General features: G+C 42.9%; 2 protein-coding genes across 4 annotated transcripts; one reads left to right on the forward strand and one right to left on the reverse strand.

Annotated features, from left to right (window-relative positions):
• Positions 1-731: 731 nt before the first annotated feature.
• LOC106569414 (peroxiredoxin-6) lies at positions 732-7,924 on the forward strand. Its single transcript, XM_014140754.2, has 5 exons — positions 732-890; positions 5,937-6,093; positions 6,250-6,396; positions 7,068-7,214; positions 7,478-7,924. The coding sequence occupies exons 1-5, from the start codon at positions 799-801 to the stop codon at positions 7,604-7,606; spliced, it is 672 nt and encodes a 223-aa protein (XP_013996229.1). The 5' UTR covers positions 732-798; the 3' UTR covers positions 7,607-7,924.
• A 587-nt stretch (positions 7,925-8,511) lies between these two features.
• fggy (FGGY carbohydrate kinase domain containing) lies at positions 8,512-19,222 on the reverse strand. 3 transcript variants are annotated; one of them, XM_014140662.2, is made up of 16 exons: positions 18,816-19,115; positions 16,508-16,714; positions 16,182-16,293; positions 15,898-16,049; positions 15,685-15,773; positions 15,456-15,571; positions 15,162-15,290; positions 14,133-14,236; positions 13,619-13,726; positions 13,189-13,250; positions 12,560-12,713; positions 10,696-10,770; positions 10,321-10,441; positions 9,965-10,059; positions 9,265-9,326; positions 8,512-9,022 (listed from the first exon to the last, which is right to left on the reverse strand). In XM_014140662.2, the coding sequence occupies exons 2-16, from the start codon at positions 16,703-16,705 to the stop codon at positions 8,944-8,946; spliced, it is 1,656 nt and encodes a 551-aa protein (XP_013996137.1). In that variant the 5' UTR covers positions 16,706-16,714; positions 18,816-19,115; the 3' UTR covers positions 8,512-8,943. The 3 variants fall into 3 exon arrangements, with proteins under 3 accessions (XP_013996137.1, XP_013996138.1, NP_001133658.1); NM_001140186.1 differs by having other exon boundaries at positions 8,514-9,022; positions 19,047-19,071; XM_014140663.2 differs by lacking the exon at positions 9,265-9,326 and having other exon boundaries at positions 19,047-19,222.
• Between the last annotated feature and the right edge of the window lie 453 nt (positions 19,223-19,675).

A 19,675-nucleotide genomic window follows, 5' to 3' on the forward strand; every position in this document is an offset into this window, starting at 1 on the left:
CACACTAAAAAAATAATAACCCACAAACAACAATGAGAAAAACCCCTACTTAAATATGATCTCTAATCAGAGGCAATGAGGATCAGCTGCCTCCAATTAGAGATCAACCCCAAACAATCCCAACATAGAAATAGACAAACGGAACTTAAACATAGAAATAGAAAACATAGAACAACCCAAAACACCCCTTGTCACACCCTGCCCTACTCTACTATAGAAAATGACATCTTACTAGGGTCAGGACGTGACACACGGAGTGACCAGTGATCTCCACCTGCCTCACCAGGGGCAGAATGCTGCCACTGGAGGAGTCCTCAGAGACGCACACCCCTAGCCGCTTGGAGAGCCGCAGGTTGATGGCTAATAACAACCAGTATGTCCCCGGGGCTCGGCTCACCCAGTCTCTGGGTTAGAGCGTTCTAATCACCTGTAAAAGTACACTGGACAGGTATATAGAACATGTGAAAAAATGACCATAACAATCGTTCTAATCACCTGTAAATGCAGACTGGACAGGTGTAAAGAACACGTGTAAAATGTACTATTGACACTTGAAAAAGCAAGTGAAAAATGATAACGCGTCCAAATCACCTGTAAACGCTTTTTATAAATAGTTTTAGAATTTGTATCACCTGTAAACACACACTGGACAAGTGAAAAAAATCACGTCTACAAAAAAAATGACATTTGACACTTGAAAAATGATAATTATAAGTGTTAAAACCTGTTCCGGGTTAGACGATTTGAACCTGCTTTCATTAGTATGCTGCTACTGGTGCGCGGGTCTTCATTGCGACCATGCCAGGACTACTGCTAGGAGATGTGTTTCCAAATTTTGAGGCCGAAACCACTAAGGGCAAAATTAAATTCCATGATTTTTTGGGTGACTCGTAAGTAATTTTAAAGGCTGATATGACATTAAATATGCCATCGATTGAAATCACGTGTTGGAATTTTGGAATATACTACCTGAGATTCCAGTTTTCCGTTATATAATTTATGTTCTCTTTTCGATTTCACTATATCATTTGCATTCATTAAGGCACCTGTTTCTAAAGACATTAGGCCTAAATCATTCACATGTAAAAATAAAGGTTTAGTATAGTTTGGCAAAAGTCGTAAGGTTGATTATGCTGATAGCTGTCATATCCTACTGTACTCTCAAACTGTGTTGGTGTGAATTTTAATCTGATACCTAACGTTATTGGGTATAGCGAGGATGTGTTGGCATCCGGATTTGTTTCGTAGATATAATAATAAACAGCTATTCTTCCCCTATTTGAATAATATTTAGACATGTATCTTTACTCATGGTCTGTGGTTTTATTTGATCTAGGCCAGTTGGTTGTGTCAGTCTAACTAGGTTGAGACGTCAGAAAAAAACTGCTTGCTTGCAGCTCAAATCATTTGTTCTCTGAGCCCCCTCAATGAAAACGCTGACAACACTGAAATGTCAGTTGCTGCAACAAGACAAGATCTCTGTGGGCACACTTGAGGCCGTCTATATTTTTCTTCCTGGTTCTTTACATGATCAAATAAATCTTTAGGCTGCTTGGCATAATCGGGGTTAATATCAACATGTTTTATTAAATTGTATTAAACATTTCATTATTTCTTACCCTGATCTATTAAACATTTCATTATTTCTTACCCTAAAAAACAATAGTGCTCAAATAATATATGTAATGCAAAGACAAACTGTATTAAAAATCCTGTATTTTACAATTGGCTCAACAAGCAGCCAGGGCCAGGCGTATAGTGATGCGTAGAAAGGGTGTGTGTTGAGTACAGCACCAAAATAGTAGGGTGGTTAAGCTGATAAATCGTTCACTTTTTGATAAAAGCACCACATTTGGCAGAAATGCAGATTTATGTACCCTGAAAATGTGATGGACAGAGGAAGAGAGAGGAAGATATGGAGAGATTAGTAGGGGCCTAGCATAGGAATGTCAGCCTTTCTGTCCCGCTGCTCCTGTTTCTGTTTTACTGGAGCGGCTAAGCTGTAAAATTTGACTCAATCGTTCACTTTGTGATAAAAGCACCACATTTGCCACAGAGCTAGATTTATGGACCCTGGAAAGATTTAGATATGGAGTCACCACAGATTTAGGCCCCAGGGAGCTGTGGCAGCCATCTTACTAAATGACAACAGACTGAACCACTATTTCACAAACCTTCCATCTACAGTGCATTCAGAAAGTATTCAGACCACTTTACTTTTTCCACATTTTGTTACATTACAGCCTTATTCTAAATTGGATTAAATCGTTTTTTCCCTCATCAATCTACACACAATACCCCATAATGACAAAGCAAAAGCAGGTTATTAGACATTTTTGCAAATGTATAAAAAATAAAAAAAATGAAATATCACATTTACTGACGTATTCAGATCCTTTACTCAGTATTTTGTTGTAGCAGCTTTGGCAGCGATTACAGCCTTGATTATTGATAGGTTGTCACAACTTCTGCTGAAGTCGGTTCCTCTCCTTGTTCGGGCGGTGTTCGGCGGTCGACGTCACCAGTCTTCTCGCCATCGCCGATCCATTTTTCATTTTCCATTTGTTTTGTCTTGTTTTCCCACACATCTGGTTTTCATTCCCTCATTACGTGTTGTGTATTTAACCCTCTGTTCCCCCCATATCTTTGTGCGTTATTGTTTGTTGTAAGTGCTTGTGCACATTGTTTTCTGGTGCGCGACGGGTTTTGTACCCATATGTTGTTATTCTGGATGCCGGTGGTTTTGTTTACTAAACTGCTCCGGTTATTACCCAGTTCTGCTCTCCTGCGTCTGACTTCTCTGCCACCAGTTACACACCCCTTACTAGGTATGACGCTACAAGCTTGGCACACCTGTATTTGGGGAGTTTCTTCCATTCTTTGCAGATCCTCTCAAGCCCTGTCAGGTTGGATGGGGAGCGTCTCACTGTCAACTGCGTTTATTTTCAGCAAACTTAACATGTGTAAATATTAGTATGAACATAACAAGATTCAACAACTGAGACATAAACTGAACAAGTTCCACAGACTTGTGACTAACAGAAATGAAATAATGTGTCCCTGAACAAAGGGGGGGGGTCAAAAAAGTAACAGTCAGTATCTGGTGTGGCCAACCGGCTGCATTAAGTACTGCAGTGCATCTCCTCCTCATGGACTGCACAAGATTTGCCAGTTCTTGCTGTGAGATGTTACCCCACTCTTCCACCAAGGCACCTGCAAGTTCCCGGACATTTCTGGGGGGAATGGCCCTAGCCCTCACCCTCCGATCCAACAGGTCCCAGACTTGCTCAATGGGATTGAGATCCGGGCTCTTCGCTGGCCATGGCAGAACACTGGCATTCCTCTCTTGCAGGAAATCATTCACAGAACGAGCAGTATGGCTGGTGACATTGTCATGCTTGAGGGTCATGTCAGGATGAGCCTGCAGGAAGGGTACCACATGAGGGAGGAGGATGTCTTCCCTGTAATGCACAGCGTTGAGATTGCCTGCAATGACAACAATCTCAGTCCGATGATGCTGTGACACACCGCCCCAGACCATGACGGACCCTCCACCTCCAAATCGATCCCGCTCCAGAGTACAGGCCTCGGTCTAACGCTCATTCCTTCGACGATAAACGCGAATCCGACCATCACCCCTAGTGAGACAAAACCGCGACTCGTCATTGAAGAGCACTTTTTGCCAGTCCTGTCTGGTCCAGCGACGGTGGGTTTGTGCCCATAGGCCTGATTGGTAGCGTGCTGCAGAGATTGTCCTTCTGGAAGGTTCTCCCATCTCCACAGAGGAACTCTTGAGCGCTGTCATAGTGACCATCAGGTTCTTTGTCACCTCTCTGACCCAGGCCCTTCTCCCCCGATTGCTCAGTTTGGCTGGGCGGCCAGCTCTAGGAAGAATCTTGGTGGTTCCAAAGGCCAGCATCCCAGAGTTGCCTCTTCACTGTTGAAGTTGATACTGGTGTTTTGCGGGTACTTTTTAAGGAAGCTGCCAGTTGAGGACTTGTGAGGTGTCTGTTTCTCAAACTAGACACTCTAATGTCCTCTTGCTCAATTGTGCACCGGGGCCTCCCACTCCTCTTTCTGTACTGGTTAGAGCCAGTTTGCACTGTTCTGTGAAGGGAGTAGTACACAGCGTTGTACGAGATCTTCAGTTTCTTTGCAATTTCTCGCGTGGAATAGTCTTCATTTCTCAGAACAAGAATAGACTGACAAGTTTCAGAAGAAAGGTCTTTGTTTCTGGACATTTTGAGCCTGTAATTGAACCCACAAATGCTGATGCTCCAGATACTCATCTAGTCTAAAGAAGGCCAGTTTTATTACTTCTTAAATCAGGACAACAGTTTTCAGCTGTGCTAACATAATTGCAAAAGGGTTTTCTCATGATCAATTAGTCTTTTAAAATGATAAACTTGGATTAGCTAACACAACGTGCCATTGGAATACAGGAGTGATGGTTGCTGATAATGGGCCTCTGTACGCCTATGTAGATATTCCATAAACAATCAGCCGTTTCCAGCTACAATAGTCATTTACAACATTAACAATGTCTACACTGTATTTCTGATCAATTTGATGTTATTTTAATGGACAAAAAAATTGTTTTTCTTTCAAAAACAAGAACATTTCTAAGTGACCCCAAACTTTTGAACGGTAGTGCATGTAAATAAGGTATTTCTTTAATAAATGTAAAAATATTTCCCAAAAAATGTAACATGTAACATAACAACATGTGGAAAAAGAGAAGACGTCTGAATACTTTCCAAATGCACTGTATATAAAGTCATGGCTTATACTTCTTTAACTTTTGTAAAAGTCATGGCCTATACTTATTGGCCTGGATCTGTTTAAAATGTTTAACACAGAACAATACAATGAGTAGATAGGGAAATACAGCAGTTATTTTTGTAGGAAAACTAATATTTCTCAGACTGTGTGTATCGGAGGTGAGTTAGAACGCTCTATAGATGAGGTAGCCCTGCCTGCGACTTACAACCAGCTTCGGCCCAGAACAGAATATTATTTTGGTCTACTGATTAAGACGTTGGGTTCCAGAGAAAATAGCTACTAAAGCTACTTTGCAATGCAAGGAGCAAATACACTAACTTCAGCTGTACCTAGGAAAATACCCCAGCCATTGAGTTGGAATAGTTCACAATTGCTGTGGACAACAAATCTCTCAAGCTGTAATATTTTTTTTTTCAACCAGTTTCATGATCAAAAGTATGACCCACTAGTTTTTCTACTTGCATTTGAATATGTTCTGCTATTTCAACAAAGTAAAGGCTATGCCACAGTTCGGTATGCCATGGACTTTTGGTGGTGACTGAGGCAGCATCGGGTAAATGTGTACTTACTGCTCCCTAAGGGACCTCTAAAAGTGATAGGGTGTGCTATCTAAATATTTTCAGGATATATAAATCGAACTCTTTGCCAAATTTGGTGTTTATCAACAACAACAAAAAAATGACTGTGACTGCAATATTGTGTTACCAATAGTGGCCATTTTGTAAGATACCTGCCTTGGCCCCCAGGGGCCAAATCTGTGGTGGCTCCATATCTTAATCTTTTCAGTGTCAATAAGTCTAGCACCGTGACTAATTTATTGCCTTTTCGTCAAAGCAGTCCTTCTGAATTGTAACATAGTGTTAGAGTCGAGGGCCATTTTGAAAAAGGGCTGCCACGCCCCCAGGAGGCAAATATGTGGTGACTCCATATCTATATATTTTCAAGGTACCTAAATCTACCTCTGTACCAAATGTGGTACGTTTATCACAAAGTGAACGACTGAGTCAAATTTTACAGCTTAGCCGCTCCACAAAAACAGAAACACAGGAGCAGGGAGACAGAAAGGCTGACATTCCTATGCTAGGCCCCTACTAATCTCTCCATATCTTCCTGCCTCTCCCTCTGTCCATCATTCCCCCCCTCTCTCTCTGTAGCTGGGGTATCCTGTTCTCCCACCCCAGTGACTACACCCCTGTCTGCACCACAGAGCTGGGCCGAGCAGCCAAACTCAGCGACGAGTTCAGCAGGCGGAACGTGAAGATGATTGCCCTGTCCATTGACAGTCTGGAGGATCACCATGGCTGGACCAAGGTATAGGCTGTTCCCAAATGGCACCCTATTCCCTTTATAAGGCACTACTTTTGACCAGGTCAAAAGGGAATAGGGTGCCATTTGTGACACCCAGTTTTGAGTGTGTAAACCAATGACCAGTGTTTAGTAATGGACGGCTGTGCTGTGGTCCTGTAGGACATCTTGGCCTACAACAATGAGGAGTCTGGCTGTGCGTTCCCCTTCCCCATCATAGCAGACAATCAGAGGGAGCTGGCAGTGGCCCTGGGCATGCTGGACCCAAATGAGAAGGACAAGGACGGCATGCCCCTCACTGCCCGCTGTGTGAGTGTCAAAACATGCATACTCACACTCTCAGCCACACTTTCTCTCGCTTTCTTCCTGTTAGTATCTCTCTCTACTGGTTGTCAGTTTCCGGTAAGTCATTGCCCACCATGAGATCGTCCTCCTCTTTCTGGTGCTCTATTTTCCATAAACATTACTTATTCATGCTGATGCAAGCAGCCTACCTTCACTGGCTAGTATGAGTTAACTACCCCTCCCCCCAAGCCCCACCACCCCATCTGGCAAAAACACTCACTACCAAGGCCCCTTGCTGCATGATGTTATCTTTTTATATGAATCAATGAGGGTGATATCACCGCATGATGGCTGCCTGTTAGTGAACACAGCCCTTATCTGCTACACTCTCTCGCTCTATCACACCATACACACACTTTCTCTCGCCCGCTAACCATTTGCCATGTGAGTAAATGCATCCCCAGTGGTGTGAAGTACTTATGTAAAAATACTTGAAAGTACTACTTAAGTAGTTTTTTGGGGTATCTGTACTTTACTATTTATAATTTTTGACTACTTTTACTTCACTACATTCCTAAAGAAAATAATACATTTTTTACTCCATACATTTTCCCCGACACCCAAAAGTACTTGTTATATGATGATTGCTTGCCTAATGCCATCCCACCAAAGTGTGACATGTTTTTATGTCTCAGGTTTTTGTGATTGGCCAAGACAAGAAGCTGAAGCTGTCCCTGCTCTACCCTGCCACAACGGGGCGTAACTTTGATGAGATCCTGAGAGTGGTCGACTCCCTGCAGCTCACAGCAAAGAACCGGGTGGCCACCCCTGCTGATTGGCAGGTCAGTCAGCCAATCCCTGTCAAGCTCTATAACCTGACAGTAGAATTTGCAGCATCCTTCAGGAAGTATTATCAGTCAAATATAAATGGCAGCTTGAGTGACCCAATAGACAATAAGTTAACATCATCATTCATCACACAACTTGTTTTATTGTTCTCCAAATACTTAGAATCTATTGTCAGTCCAATATCAATTGGCATGCCACTTATGCCCATTTCTATTTTTTCTGCTAACTCCCCTTCTCATTCCCTCTCTCTGTCCAGCCTGGCGAGCGCGTGATGGTTCCTCCTAACATCCCTGAGGAGGAGGCAGCAGCCATGTTCCCTGCAGGGGTCTACACCAAAGAGCTACCCTCAGAAAGGAAGTACCTGCGCTACACACCTCAGCCATGAGGGGCAGCAGAGGATCACACCTATAGCACACAGCCTCCCACACAACCACAGAAGGAGATGATGAGGACAATTAATGAAATTGCCATTCTCCTTACGATGGTGGAGTGCTGATCATATCACAGATTGACTGGTAGCATTTTGCTGATAATATGGTGTCAGGACGCGTTCATGTTGCATTTGTTGTAGTACTCGCATCTTCAAAGACACATAGCTGACAACTCAATTTATTGAGTTGAATGTGTAGTTATCAGGTTTATGGACAGGTGTGCTGCCTTACTTCTAATTGCGAGACGATTAATAAAACGCCTTCAACAGCAACACAGCCTTTAGTTTCACTTCAGTGTTACTTATTGCAGTCAATAAAGCAACCGTAACCCGACACCTACCAACCTTGTCCGGAGGATCGGATCTCATGGTGTAACGGCTAAGGTGTTGGGTTCGAGGCCCGGTTGGAGTTAAACCTGAATTTGCTAAAATAACAGTCTCAGCCTGCCGCCATGAGAGACTATATGTAACATAGCTGGACAGAAATCAAATACAGGTCTGGTTGGTGCAAGATGTTCTGCCATTGGGTCTGGACGTGAACCAGTCCTGTTAACTCAGCTGTGTGGGATTTGAGCATTCCTCTGTGTCACCAGGACAACATCAGAGGAGATTATGGTCTTTGATCCTGTACAGCACAGGGAACTGGAACACACATTCCTCTATGGCCTGCTTGGACCGCAGGAGACAGAGAGGTTAGAGATGAGATCAGAGGTTAGAGATGTGATAAGAGGACATCAGAGAAATAATGTGTGTGATAGAGAGATCAAAGAGAGGACATGAGATAGGGATTCATGATAGCAAATAGGCCTAGGTGTGAAAAAGTGACATTGGGCACAATTTCAAATACTTATAAACTTGCATAATATTTGAAGATGACTGTTTTATTGCTTTTCACAGGTTGACTTTCTGTCAGTGCCTTTTGAACTCTTATCAGTGTACTGTGGATGGAACTGTAGGCCATATTAGATTTTCAGGCCAGGACTTCACATCTTATATACTGGAATATTGCATTCATTTCCTACATCTTCCCCCATGCGTCAACTCAAGATGGATAGTGTCACCACCATTTTGCATTTGATAAGTCACGTTCTAATTCAGACTCTTTTCTCCTAATAGGTGTATTGGGTAACTGTGTCCAGCTGATTTTCGGAATCAACTAATTTGGGGTGTCTGATATCATAGTTGTATCCACAGTCTCTACTTGATATTGCATTCAGTCTAATCCAACCTCGGTGTTGGGATTACTGTCTGCTATTTCAACAGGTTGGACAGTAGCACCTCTTGGTTCTCAGTCAGTCATTCATAAGGGCCATGTACTCCCTCTGGTGGACATGGAGGCGCAGGAACACAGAGTGCTTCTTCCTGTAAAAGCTAAGAGAGAGAACACAGTTCCTCTAGTCAGATACTAGAACATTATACAAACATTATTAGAATGACATCATTAGAACAAAATTACAAACTGACCTGATAACAAATATACTTTCATATATCAGTAGTGATGTTTCCAACATTAATGTTAATTCATCATTGTACCCAGCACATGCCTCCAGCACAACCCACAGATGTTTGACCAATGAAACCCAACACTGATGCAGGCCAGTCTCTCGTCTCACCTCCAGAGCTCGTGGTCAGGCTGAACAACTTTTCCCACTTTGGCCATTTTCTCCATCGCCTCCTAAAACATGCATTCATAAACCAAGCCGTGATCAATAAATTATACACATTGAGTTTTGATCTGGAGGGGTGAGGTTGAGAACAGCCCATGACCTCGTTTGAAAAGGGAAGGTTCAACTGTCTATGAAGTTTGTGACATACAGTACGTAGGAAGTAGAATTCTCCTTTCCTGGCCTTATAGTTATCCTTCTGTATAAGCTCTTTGGTTCACACTGCCCTGTCATCCCTAGTCTGTCATCCCTAGCTCAAATCCTCAGACAGCACCAACTGCATGAGCAGTTATGACTCCAAATGAGGGGACAGGTGCGACCCAGTCCAAACAATAATACACATTCTTATTTTTAGCACGTCTGGCTTACGGGGTGGGCCACTACCCGGTGTTCAGAGGTATGCTGCTGAATGCCAGAGAGACACCCCCAGAGCCCTCTCTTTAGATAGCTATCTAGCCACCTCCATGTCATCTCACCAGACTTTGCACAAGTCTCCTCCTTGAGACACAGCAAGGGAATCCGTGCATTTCTCCTTTACCTTAGTTCCTCTCCAGTAGATGGTAGTATGGAGTCAGGAATGAGCTGCTATGATGTCGAACTAAATATTCTACTGCTGTGTTTATTGTGTATGTGTGTGTTCTGCACTCACCAGTATGGAGCTATAATCATGGGAAGCACAGGCACCTAGGACTGCTGCTCCCACCAACACAGCCTCAGTCTGGGCAGGAAGCACCAAGGGCAACCCTGAGTTGACAACACGCAGTATTGTTAGATCCCTTCATAAGCACTCAAGTTATTTTACAAATAAGGAATTAATAGGAGTGTTTAACTCACTCTCTTCATAATGAGAAATATACATTTCTAAATAGTAATTCAGAACCTCAACTGAAATAATCTAGGTTAGTTTTCAGTGTGGGTGTTTCCCAAGTTCAGGTTACGTAGTACTTCCCGTTTCACATGTTTTACAGCGGCTGGACACAGACTAGATCACCCTCCATCACACACCTGTGGCATTGGCGTGAATCTGCACATAAAGAGGATTCTTACTCAACCCCCCACACAGGAAGAGGGTTGTGATGTCATGTCCTGCCTGTGTCATGGCCTCTAGGATATGCTGGGTGCCTAGCTGAAAGGAGAGAGGCAGGAGGGGATTGTTGCGATATAAAACCAACCAATCAATCTAATTAGTTTATAAAGCCCTTTTTACAACTTACAGGGAGGACGTACTCCTCTGGCTATCATAACAACACACAATCATTTAGGATAGGATAATCTAGGTACATATTTCAAGTAATGTCTGACATGTTTATATTAAAATGTAGTATTCAAGCTTTTTGGGGTTTCAGAAAAGCGCTATGGATTATTAGTAGTGAAACTCACAGCCAGTGCCTGTACAGTAGCAAGGTAAAGCAGGGCCAGGTCATCCAGGGTCTGGGACAATGGCAGCCCAACCACCTGTACACACACAGAGCACCTTCAGTACCACTTAGAAAAGCTTTGTTGGGCATTCATAAAGGATTCATAACAACTAAATAGATGCTTCACAAATCATTTATAAGCAAAGTCATACAGTTCTGGCATTTGACACTTTGGCTTAAAACCCTTCATTGGCTTTTATATAGTGTGATGACATTTGTTTCTGAATGATTTCCCAGCTCAGAGGGTCAGAGCCCTAGCCTGGTCCCAGATCGGTTTGTGCTGTCTTCAAATCAGATACTAATAAAATAAAAAGTATTTGTCAACGGATGTTTTCTTTACCGTGAAATACTTGCTTACAAGCCCTTCCCAACGATGCAGAGTTTTAAAAAATATTATAAAAAATAATAATAATTCACAGGTATGAAGCTATCTATATACAGGTATTACCAGTACCAGATCAATGTGTAGGGGTTCCAGGTATTACCAGTACCAGATCAATGTGTAGGGGTTCCAGGTATTACCAGATCAATGTGTAGGGGTTCCAGGTATTACCAGTACCAGATCAATGTGTAGGGGTTCCAGGTATTACCAGTACCAGATCAATGTGTAGGGGTTCCAGGTATTACCAGATCAATGTGTAGGGGTTCCAGGTATTACCAGTACCAGATCAATGTGTAGGGGTTCCAGGTATTACCAGTACCAGATCAATGTGTAGGGGTTCCAGGTATTACCAGTACCAGATCAATGTGTAGGGGTTCCAGGTATTACCAGTACCAGATCAATGTGTAGGGGTTCCAGGTATTACCAGATCAATGTGTAGGGGTTCCAGGTATTACAGTACCAGATAAATGTGTAGGGGTTCCAGGTATTACCAGATCAATGTGTAGGGGTTCCAGGTATTACCAGTACCAGATCAATGTGTAGGGGTTCCAGGTATTACCAGATCAATGTGTAGGGGGTTCCAGGTATTACCAGTACCAGATCAATGTGTAGGGGTTCCAGGTATTACCAGATCAATGTGTAGGGGTTCCAGGTATTACCAGATCAATGTGTAGGGGTTCCAGGTATTACCAGATCAATGTGTAGGGGTTCCAGGTATTACCAGATCAATGTGTAGGGGTTCCAGGTATTACCAGATCAATGTGTAGGGGTTCCAGGTATTACCAGTACCAGATCAATGTGTAGGGGTTCCAGGTATTACCAGTACCAGATCAATGTGTAGGGGTTCCAGGTATTACCAGATCAATGTGTAGGGGTTCCAGGTATTACCAGTACCAGATCAATGTGTAGGGGTTCCAGGTATTACCAGATCAATGTGTAGGGGTTCCAGGTATTACCAGTACCAGATCAATGTGTAGGGGTTCCAGGTATTACAGTACCAGATCAATGTGTAGGGGTTCCAGGTATTACCAGTACCAGATCAATGTGTAGGGGTTCCAGGTATTACCAGATCAATGTGTAGGGGTTCCAGGTATTACCAGTACCAGATCAATGTGTAGGGGTTCCAGGTATTACCAGTACCAGATCAATGTGTAGGGGTTCCAGGTATTACCAGTACCAGATCAATGTGTAGGGGTTCCAGCTATTTGAGGTAAATATGTACATAAAAGGCAGGGTGACTAGGCATCAGAATAAATAATAATAGCAGTAAAAAAAAAAGCCTAGAGTAGTGGCAGCATATGATGTGTGTGAAAGTGTGTATGTGTGTGTTGCCAACTCCTATTGTCATTGTCCTTGCCAAATGATGATAAGACTAGGCAAGATAGCATAAACAGATCTGGGAGCAGTCTATCAGAGCCCTGAGCCAGAGGCGGTCTCTCCTCACCGCGCCCCTCAGAGTGGGGTCTGCCAGGGGGGAGCGGTTGCCATGAAAGTCTGGCCAGACGTGGAGGCTGGAGGCCAACAGCTCCAGGGGAGCCCCCAGGTCTTTAGCCATGGAGGACAGGTGTCTGTTCAGGTAACTGTAGATATGCTCCCCACTGCAGGGAAATATAGGTGACATGTTACACTTTTTGAAACCTACTTTTTATTATGTTGCTGATTGACAGTTCTTTGTGTAGGAAGGTGGTTTCTCATTGGGAATCTATTTTGTAAAGTGTATCAAGTAATTGACTTCTCAGCTGCTATTGGAACTATGTAATGCCTTCGAGCAATAGTAAATCAATCATTTTCTCACAACAGAAGACGGGACAAAAATGTAAAAAATGTTTACGAGCGAGAGAAACTGTTTTTCCTATTGCCCAAGAAGTTTGTCAATTGACATGCCAGAACAGGTGATAACAGACAGTTACACCGTGCTCTTAGTAGGTTAGTGGGTTCAGATGGATTCTGAGCATTCTGGGCCTACATATCTGGATAGAGTATGCCGTTCATGTTAAATGTGTATTCTGTACTATTCCATGTGAAATGTATGTTGTTGTTTTAATGGATATGATTTTGCTGTAAATAGCTGACCCTTTCACCGCCTGCTCCTGTAGCTGAGGGTAGGCTACATGACCTTTCACCACATGGTCAATCTGAGGTAGGAGAAAAAATATACATTATGGTTTTGTGGATCTGGTTTGAGCAACCCTAGTCATCGAGGCTTACTGTGTCAGACAGTTCTCAGTGTATAATGCATATGTAGCAGATTACTGCAGGTCACAGTTCACACATGGACAAAGTCACAATTACAGGGTTGAGGCAATGCTGGTTTTCTTTCTCTCCTTCTGAGCAGGAGACTGAGACACCAGGTGTATGGGTTCTTGGGCCAATCGGTGACATGAATTGATCAATGAACTACTGGGTAGAGAAGGAAAAGCAGCAGTTCTGCAGGGCCATAGACCAGTAGTTGAATAGGCCTGGTCTAGTAGAGTAGGACCCAGGGGAGCAGAGCTGAACTGACCAGACTTCCAGTAGCACTCTGTCCTCCCTCGTTGAGCCACAACTCAGGCACCATGCCGGACAGGTACGGTCCCCACACACCCGGTACAAACAGGGGCCCCTGGCTGATCTGAACACATGGGGACAGAATAACACATAGAGGCTTCAACACAGCTATGGGCTTCAACACAGCATCAGGCCCCCTCACCTCCCCCTACTAGAGCTAGATTTTAAAGCTCATGACACTAGACTCCAGCTGAAGGAATGAAGAGGTTGCAGCAGGTCAGGGTCTACCCCTCATGATTGGTCACCAGGAAGGACTGCTGACGAATGGCATTGCAATACTATTCGCCATGCTAGATAAACATACCTGGCTAAGATGCAACCTGGGTTGTGGGTTGGATTCCTGCATGGGCCCCACATACTGAATATGTCTGTCACTGTCAATGTTCTGTAAGTCACTTTAAATCAAATTTGCTAAGTGGCACATATTATATTATATGACAACAGGAGCTGTTTAAGTCTAACCAACTCACCGCCATGTGACATGAAGATGTTCCACAGATCATGGCCATGCGCGACGTGATTGGCTGGTCCTCACAGGGCAGGGAGAACCCCCTCACGTCTGCACCAATCACACCTGGAACCACAAAACACACCATATTCTCATTATTTACATGGTTAAAAATGCGGGTAGGTCGTGTACCAAGAACATTTGTACATTTACATTTCTGTCAAGTACAGTATGTTGTGGAAAAAAATGTATTTCTCATTCCCCTGCCTACTTGACATTTCCACTACGTTTTGACCTTTTGCAAAGTTCACTGAGAATACCCAAAACACATGTATAAAAACAAAATAAAAAAATGATTCTAAGTTGTTCCTGCCATAACCTGCCCGTTGGAAGCTGTGCACAAGGCTTCTACTTATTCTCTTTTTATCACTAAGAACACATTTGTTTGACAAGCAGAATAAAACATCCTTTATGATTCCAAAACATGGGTTTTATAATAGCCCATGGGGAGACTGGGCCACAAAATGGAGGATTGTTAAATCAGTATCTTCACTCTTTGAAGTGAGTCTGTAACCTCCATGGTGGAATATAGTGTTGACATTTACTGCTGGGATAATGTTTGCCAAGCTGGTTCTAGTTTTAAATGTGGGAGGAGGTGGGGAAGAGGAGGCACACAGAGGTGAAGGAGCAGAGTGCATGTACATGTCTGACATGTACAAAAGTTTAGAACAGCACGGAGTGCTTTAAACTTTCACGTTTGACCCCATGCAATTGTAATCAGCAGAGGTCCCAGCAGGAGTCAAAAGTCGAAGTTCATGAGCAGTTTAACTGCCTAAACGAAACCAGATGACCAAGGTCTGGTTAGGTGACTGATCCAGGTGATGATAATAAACTCAAACAAACTGAGCTGCTCACAAAAACTTCTTCAGTTGTAATCTACATGTTTATTATATTCTCATCTATAAATTGTTAGCGGCAATATGAAGCACCAGTGGTATACGCAAAAACTACACATTTTAAAAAACAGGAGGCCCTTGGAATGAGTGTCTACCTAGGCCTCCAGCGTGGGCATCGATGAGGGAGGCTCCCACTGCGGTGCCCGTGTCCAGCCCCAGTTCGGCTGCAGCTTCTTGGGTAAGGCCTTCTCCCACTGGGCTCCCTGGACAGCAGGTCACATTGCCTAGGTGGGTGTGGAGAAACACACATTGGCTGCAGAGAACAACCACAGGTAGGTACTCCCATTGAGAAACCAAAACCAACCTGTACTGAGTTTGATATTTCTTATTTATCTGTAATTTATCCAGGAAAACTCCATTGATGTTGAAAACCGGTTTACTCTGCTCACCTATTTTGGAATGGTCGTTTTCCAGTAAGTCCTCCAAACCAATGGCTGTCCAGAAGCTGGTGTCCCATTTTTCTGTGGGGCAATAGGTCCACTTACAGACCACAGTACATAAGGACCTGAAGGATAAGGGAGAATCTGTCTGATACACACACTGAGACTGGTCAAGATACACAAACACACACACACACAAACCCCTCCTACCCCTCTCTCCTTCTGTTCTAAAGCTCACCTGGCCAGAGAAGCTGTGGCTTTCCAGGACAGGAAGTCAGGGAGGTCCAGAAAGTGGGCAGCGTCCCTCCAGCATGTCGCTCTCAGGTTCTGACCAAAGAATTATGGGTAGGGGGAAAATTACATAAAAACAGGGCAATAAACCTCAGCACTAGCCAATCAGCGGTGTCCAACAATAAAACTGTCTGTTGACTTATAGTGGGTGACCTCTAACCTCTTTCAGCCAGAGCAGCTTGGGGGGCTGCATCTCCGGTGACATTACCCCTCCCACCCTGCTCAGGACCCTGTGGCCAGTGCTGGTGATGCGTGCAGCCTGCTCTGCAGCGCGATGGTCCATCCACATCACCACGTTCCTCTCAGCCTCACCTACACACAGGGCAACAGAGAGGGGAGGAGACATTTTGACAAATACGTAGTTGAAACGTTGGACTCAATAAAACTGTGAGCATTCAACAGTGTTAGAGTATTCTATCTATTTTTAATAATTCTCTCACTCACCATCCAGGTTGACAGCTACAGGCTGAAAGTTCTGGTCCAGGACCACTAGGGAACAGGTGGCATCAAAACCCACCCCTCTGACCTGATTCCTCTGCACTCCCTGGGTCACTTTCTGTCATAGGAATATGGTGTTGGTTACATGTTGATGTTTATGTTTTGTATTGCTGCTAAATATGAGAAAACATTGCAAAACTGCAAAAAGTATTCAAAAAGGTCTTGGAGTTAGACATCATACTAATCTACGCCAATAATTAAAGACATTCCAAGAGAGTACATCACTTTGCAGAGCACTTTAGTCACATCTGAACAGAGTCTCTAACACCTACCCGGACTGTGCTACAGCACTTAGCCCAAATGTCAATGGATGACTGGACATAATGGTCTGAGTGAGGTTTCCAGATGGTGACCATCTCCTCTGCAGTGGTCTTTACTTGGCCCTCCCTGGTGACTAGAGCAGCCCTCACACTGGTTGTCCCCACGTCCACCCCCACATAGTACCACTCTACTGGGTCCGACCCAGCCATTTAAAACACCTGCAGGACAGAGAGAGCAGAATCATTAAAAATAGATCACTGGTGAAGAAGGTTTTCATGGCATGTCTAGAGATCTGTTTTTAGACATGCATATAGGTTATGGTCTAAAAGATTAAATCAAAACATACAAACCTATTGTGTTTCTTTAAAAAAAGATATAAGAAATAGTCAGGGTTGGGTATGTAATCCGTTACAGTTACATGTCCAAAATTGTAATCAGTAATGTCACTTTTGGATTACCCAAAATCAGTAACGTAATCTAATTACATTCCGTTACTTTTAGATTACTTTCCCCTTAAGAGGTATTAGAAGAAGACTAAAATGTATGTTACCAATTGAATGACATCTATTGCAGGATAAATCAATGTTAAAGTTTACATAGCTGGCCATATATGGATGTTAAATTTTACTTTATGGGTTGGTTATGTAGGCTTCTTCTAACCCATCACTTTCTACTACATATAATAATACGATTAAATTATGTCTTTACATTAAAAAACCAAAGTCTATCAGAATTCCAGTCATCCCAATGAATGTTATATCCCTTGATCTTCAAGAATAGGACTTGCACACTTAACCAGCGTGGCTACCACAGCATTTTGCAGCGATACGCCATTCCACCTGGTTTGCGCTTAGTGGGACTATCAGTTGTTTTTTAACAGGACAATGATCCAACACACCTCCAGGCTGTGTAAGGGCTATTTCACCAAGAAGGAGAGTGATGGAGGTGTGTTGGATGGTGGAAGAACATCACAGGGTCACCCGACCTCAACCCAATTGCGATGGTTTGGGATGAGTTGGACCACAGTGAAGGAAAAGCAGCCAACAAGTGCTCAGCATATGTGGGAACTCCTTCAAGACTGTTAGAAAAGCATTCCAGGTGAAGCTGGTTGAGAGAATGCCAAGCATGTTCAAAGCTGTCATCAAGGCAAAAGGTGGCTACTTTGAGGAATCTAAAATATATTTTGATTTGTTAACACTTTTTTGGTTACTACATGATTCCATATGTGTTATTTCATAGTCTTGATGGCTTCACTATTATTCAACAATGTAGAAAATAGCAAAAATAAAGAAAAACTCTTTAATGAGTAGGTGTGTCCAATCTTTTGACTGGTACTGTTATATATATATATATATATATATATATATATATATATATATATATATATATATAATTTATGAGTCCAAAATTGGATGTAGCAAAGTGCAGATTGCCCCTTAAGTCTATAAAAAGTGTCCAAGTTTGAGCATGTGTCCATTAGGATTATGTTTTTTGTTTGTCAGCATGAATTAGATTGAGCAATAAAAGCCCCACTTATATTCCATAGGCTGGGATCCCCACTATGCAGCTGTTGCATGAGCGCATTTTTCACAGTCTGTCCACTGGCTTCAAAAACGATGATTGATAGGCAGCTTAAACTTCTTGAATTCAACCATTATTGGGTTCAAATACACATTTAGATTTGTGAACAGCCATCCACAACAACCAGAATCCGTAAGGCGCAAATAGCTAAATGAGAGAGCAGGATTCACATCAATGCACTATGTAGATATCAATAATAAGTGGCATCCGTATCGCCGTAGACTACACCACTGCTGTCATCCTTCCCTCCAAGCGTTTATTCAAGTTGGATCATCTTTGGGTGCCGACAGCAGTCGCACCACTGGAAGACATAGCTTGGACTGTAGCCTACAAAAACCTATTCCTGCTCTTTTCCCGCGATCCATCAAACCCATTTGGCGTGTCATCATAGTTTCTCTGACTTCTGTTCAGACTCGCTCAACTGGAACAAATTTACATTTGCGCCTTTTTTCAATGCTGATTTGAATGTCATTGAGAAAACGGAGAAGTGTGATTTTTTGGTCGCAAACATCCTTTCTGAATTTAAATGTAATCCTCGAAGTAATCCTCGTTTTTCAAAAGTATCTAACCTGATTACAATATTTTTGCTGGTAATGTAACGGATTACAGTTACCATTTTGTAATCCTTTACATGTAACAGATTATATGTAATTCGTTACTCCCCAACCCTGGAAATAGCGTACTACGCATAAAACAGTATCGATAGATATTCACTAGCAACGGGATCATGTCGCCTACCTGTTGATAGAGTGTGAAAGTACTACAAGTATTGCACTATGCGTGAGTGATTGTTGACGTGATACAATGTTGCTTTTATATTTTTTTGGAATCAATTTGTTATATATAATTCCGGTCTCGGTTCAGTCTGCTACATTCGACAATTCATGGTGTAAAAAGCGACTCCCTAAACATTTGATTTAAACAGGGTCAACCCGACACGAAACTTTAACAACTTGCTCGATACATTACCTGACCTCGAAGATCACAATTTATGTCAATAACTTCCACGAAATCACTCTTTGATGATTAGCGAAATGTACTTTGATTTCCAACGGAACGCGTTAGTGACCAAAAATGGTAAGTCGTTGTGGTCTCGCATAGCAGGCCAGCTATGCGAGGGGATCTCGGTTTGGTTTGGTCAACTGAGAGTTTGTAACACTGGCAGCTCGTCATTGTACACACAAAAATCTGAATTTACACTAGCCACTAAATCAGATTTACAATTTTAGTTTAATTTCTAAAGTGAGGATATCAAGAAACCCCTATTTTATTACAGAGGGAGAATAGAGGAAGGAGAGGACAGAGAAACAGAGCAGCAGGACAGGAAGAAACGGATGGTTCTTAACAAACACTGTAGACATGTTTAACACACACGGGTGAGTGAGTAATCTAACTTTCCTGTTTATGATCAACACATGCTAAGTGAACTCTCCACATTTTGGTCTGAGCAGAGCACAGACAGGAAGAGTGTTTTCATGTACGAAGGGTCCATCGCTACAACAAAGGACAGCTTGTAGCAGCTGGGCCGGGTTCTAAACTAAACTCTTGATTAGAAACCTCCATGCAGTGGAAGCAGCTGGCTGAGCCAGGGGAGGAAG

This window comes from Salmo salar, chromosome ssa14 (assembly GCF_905237065.1).
Source record: "Salmo salar chromosome ssa14, Ssal_v3.1, whole genome shotgun sequence".
Lineage (NCBI taxonomy): Eukaryota > Metazoa > Chordata > Actinopteri > Salmoniformes > Salmonidae > Salmo > Salmo salar.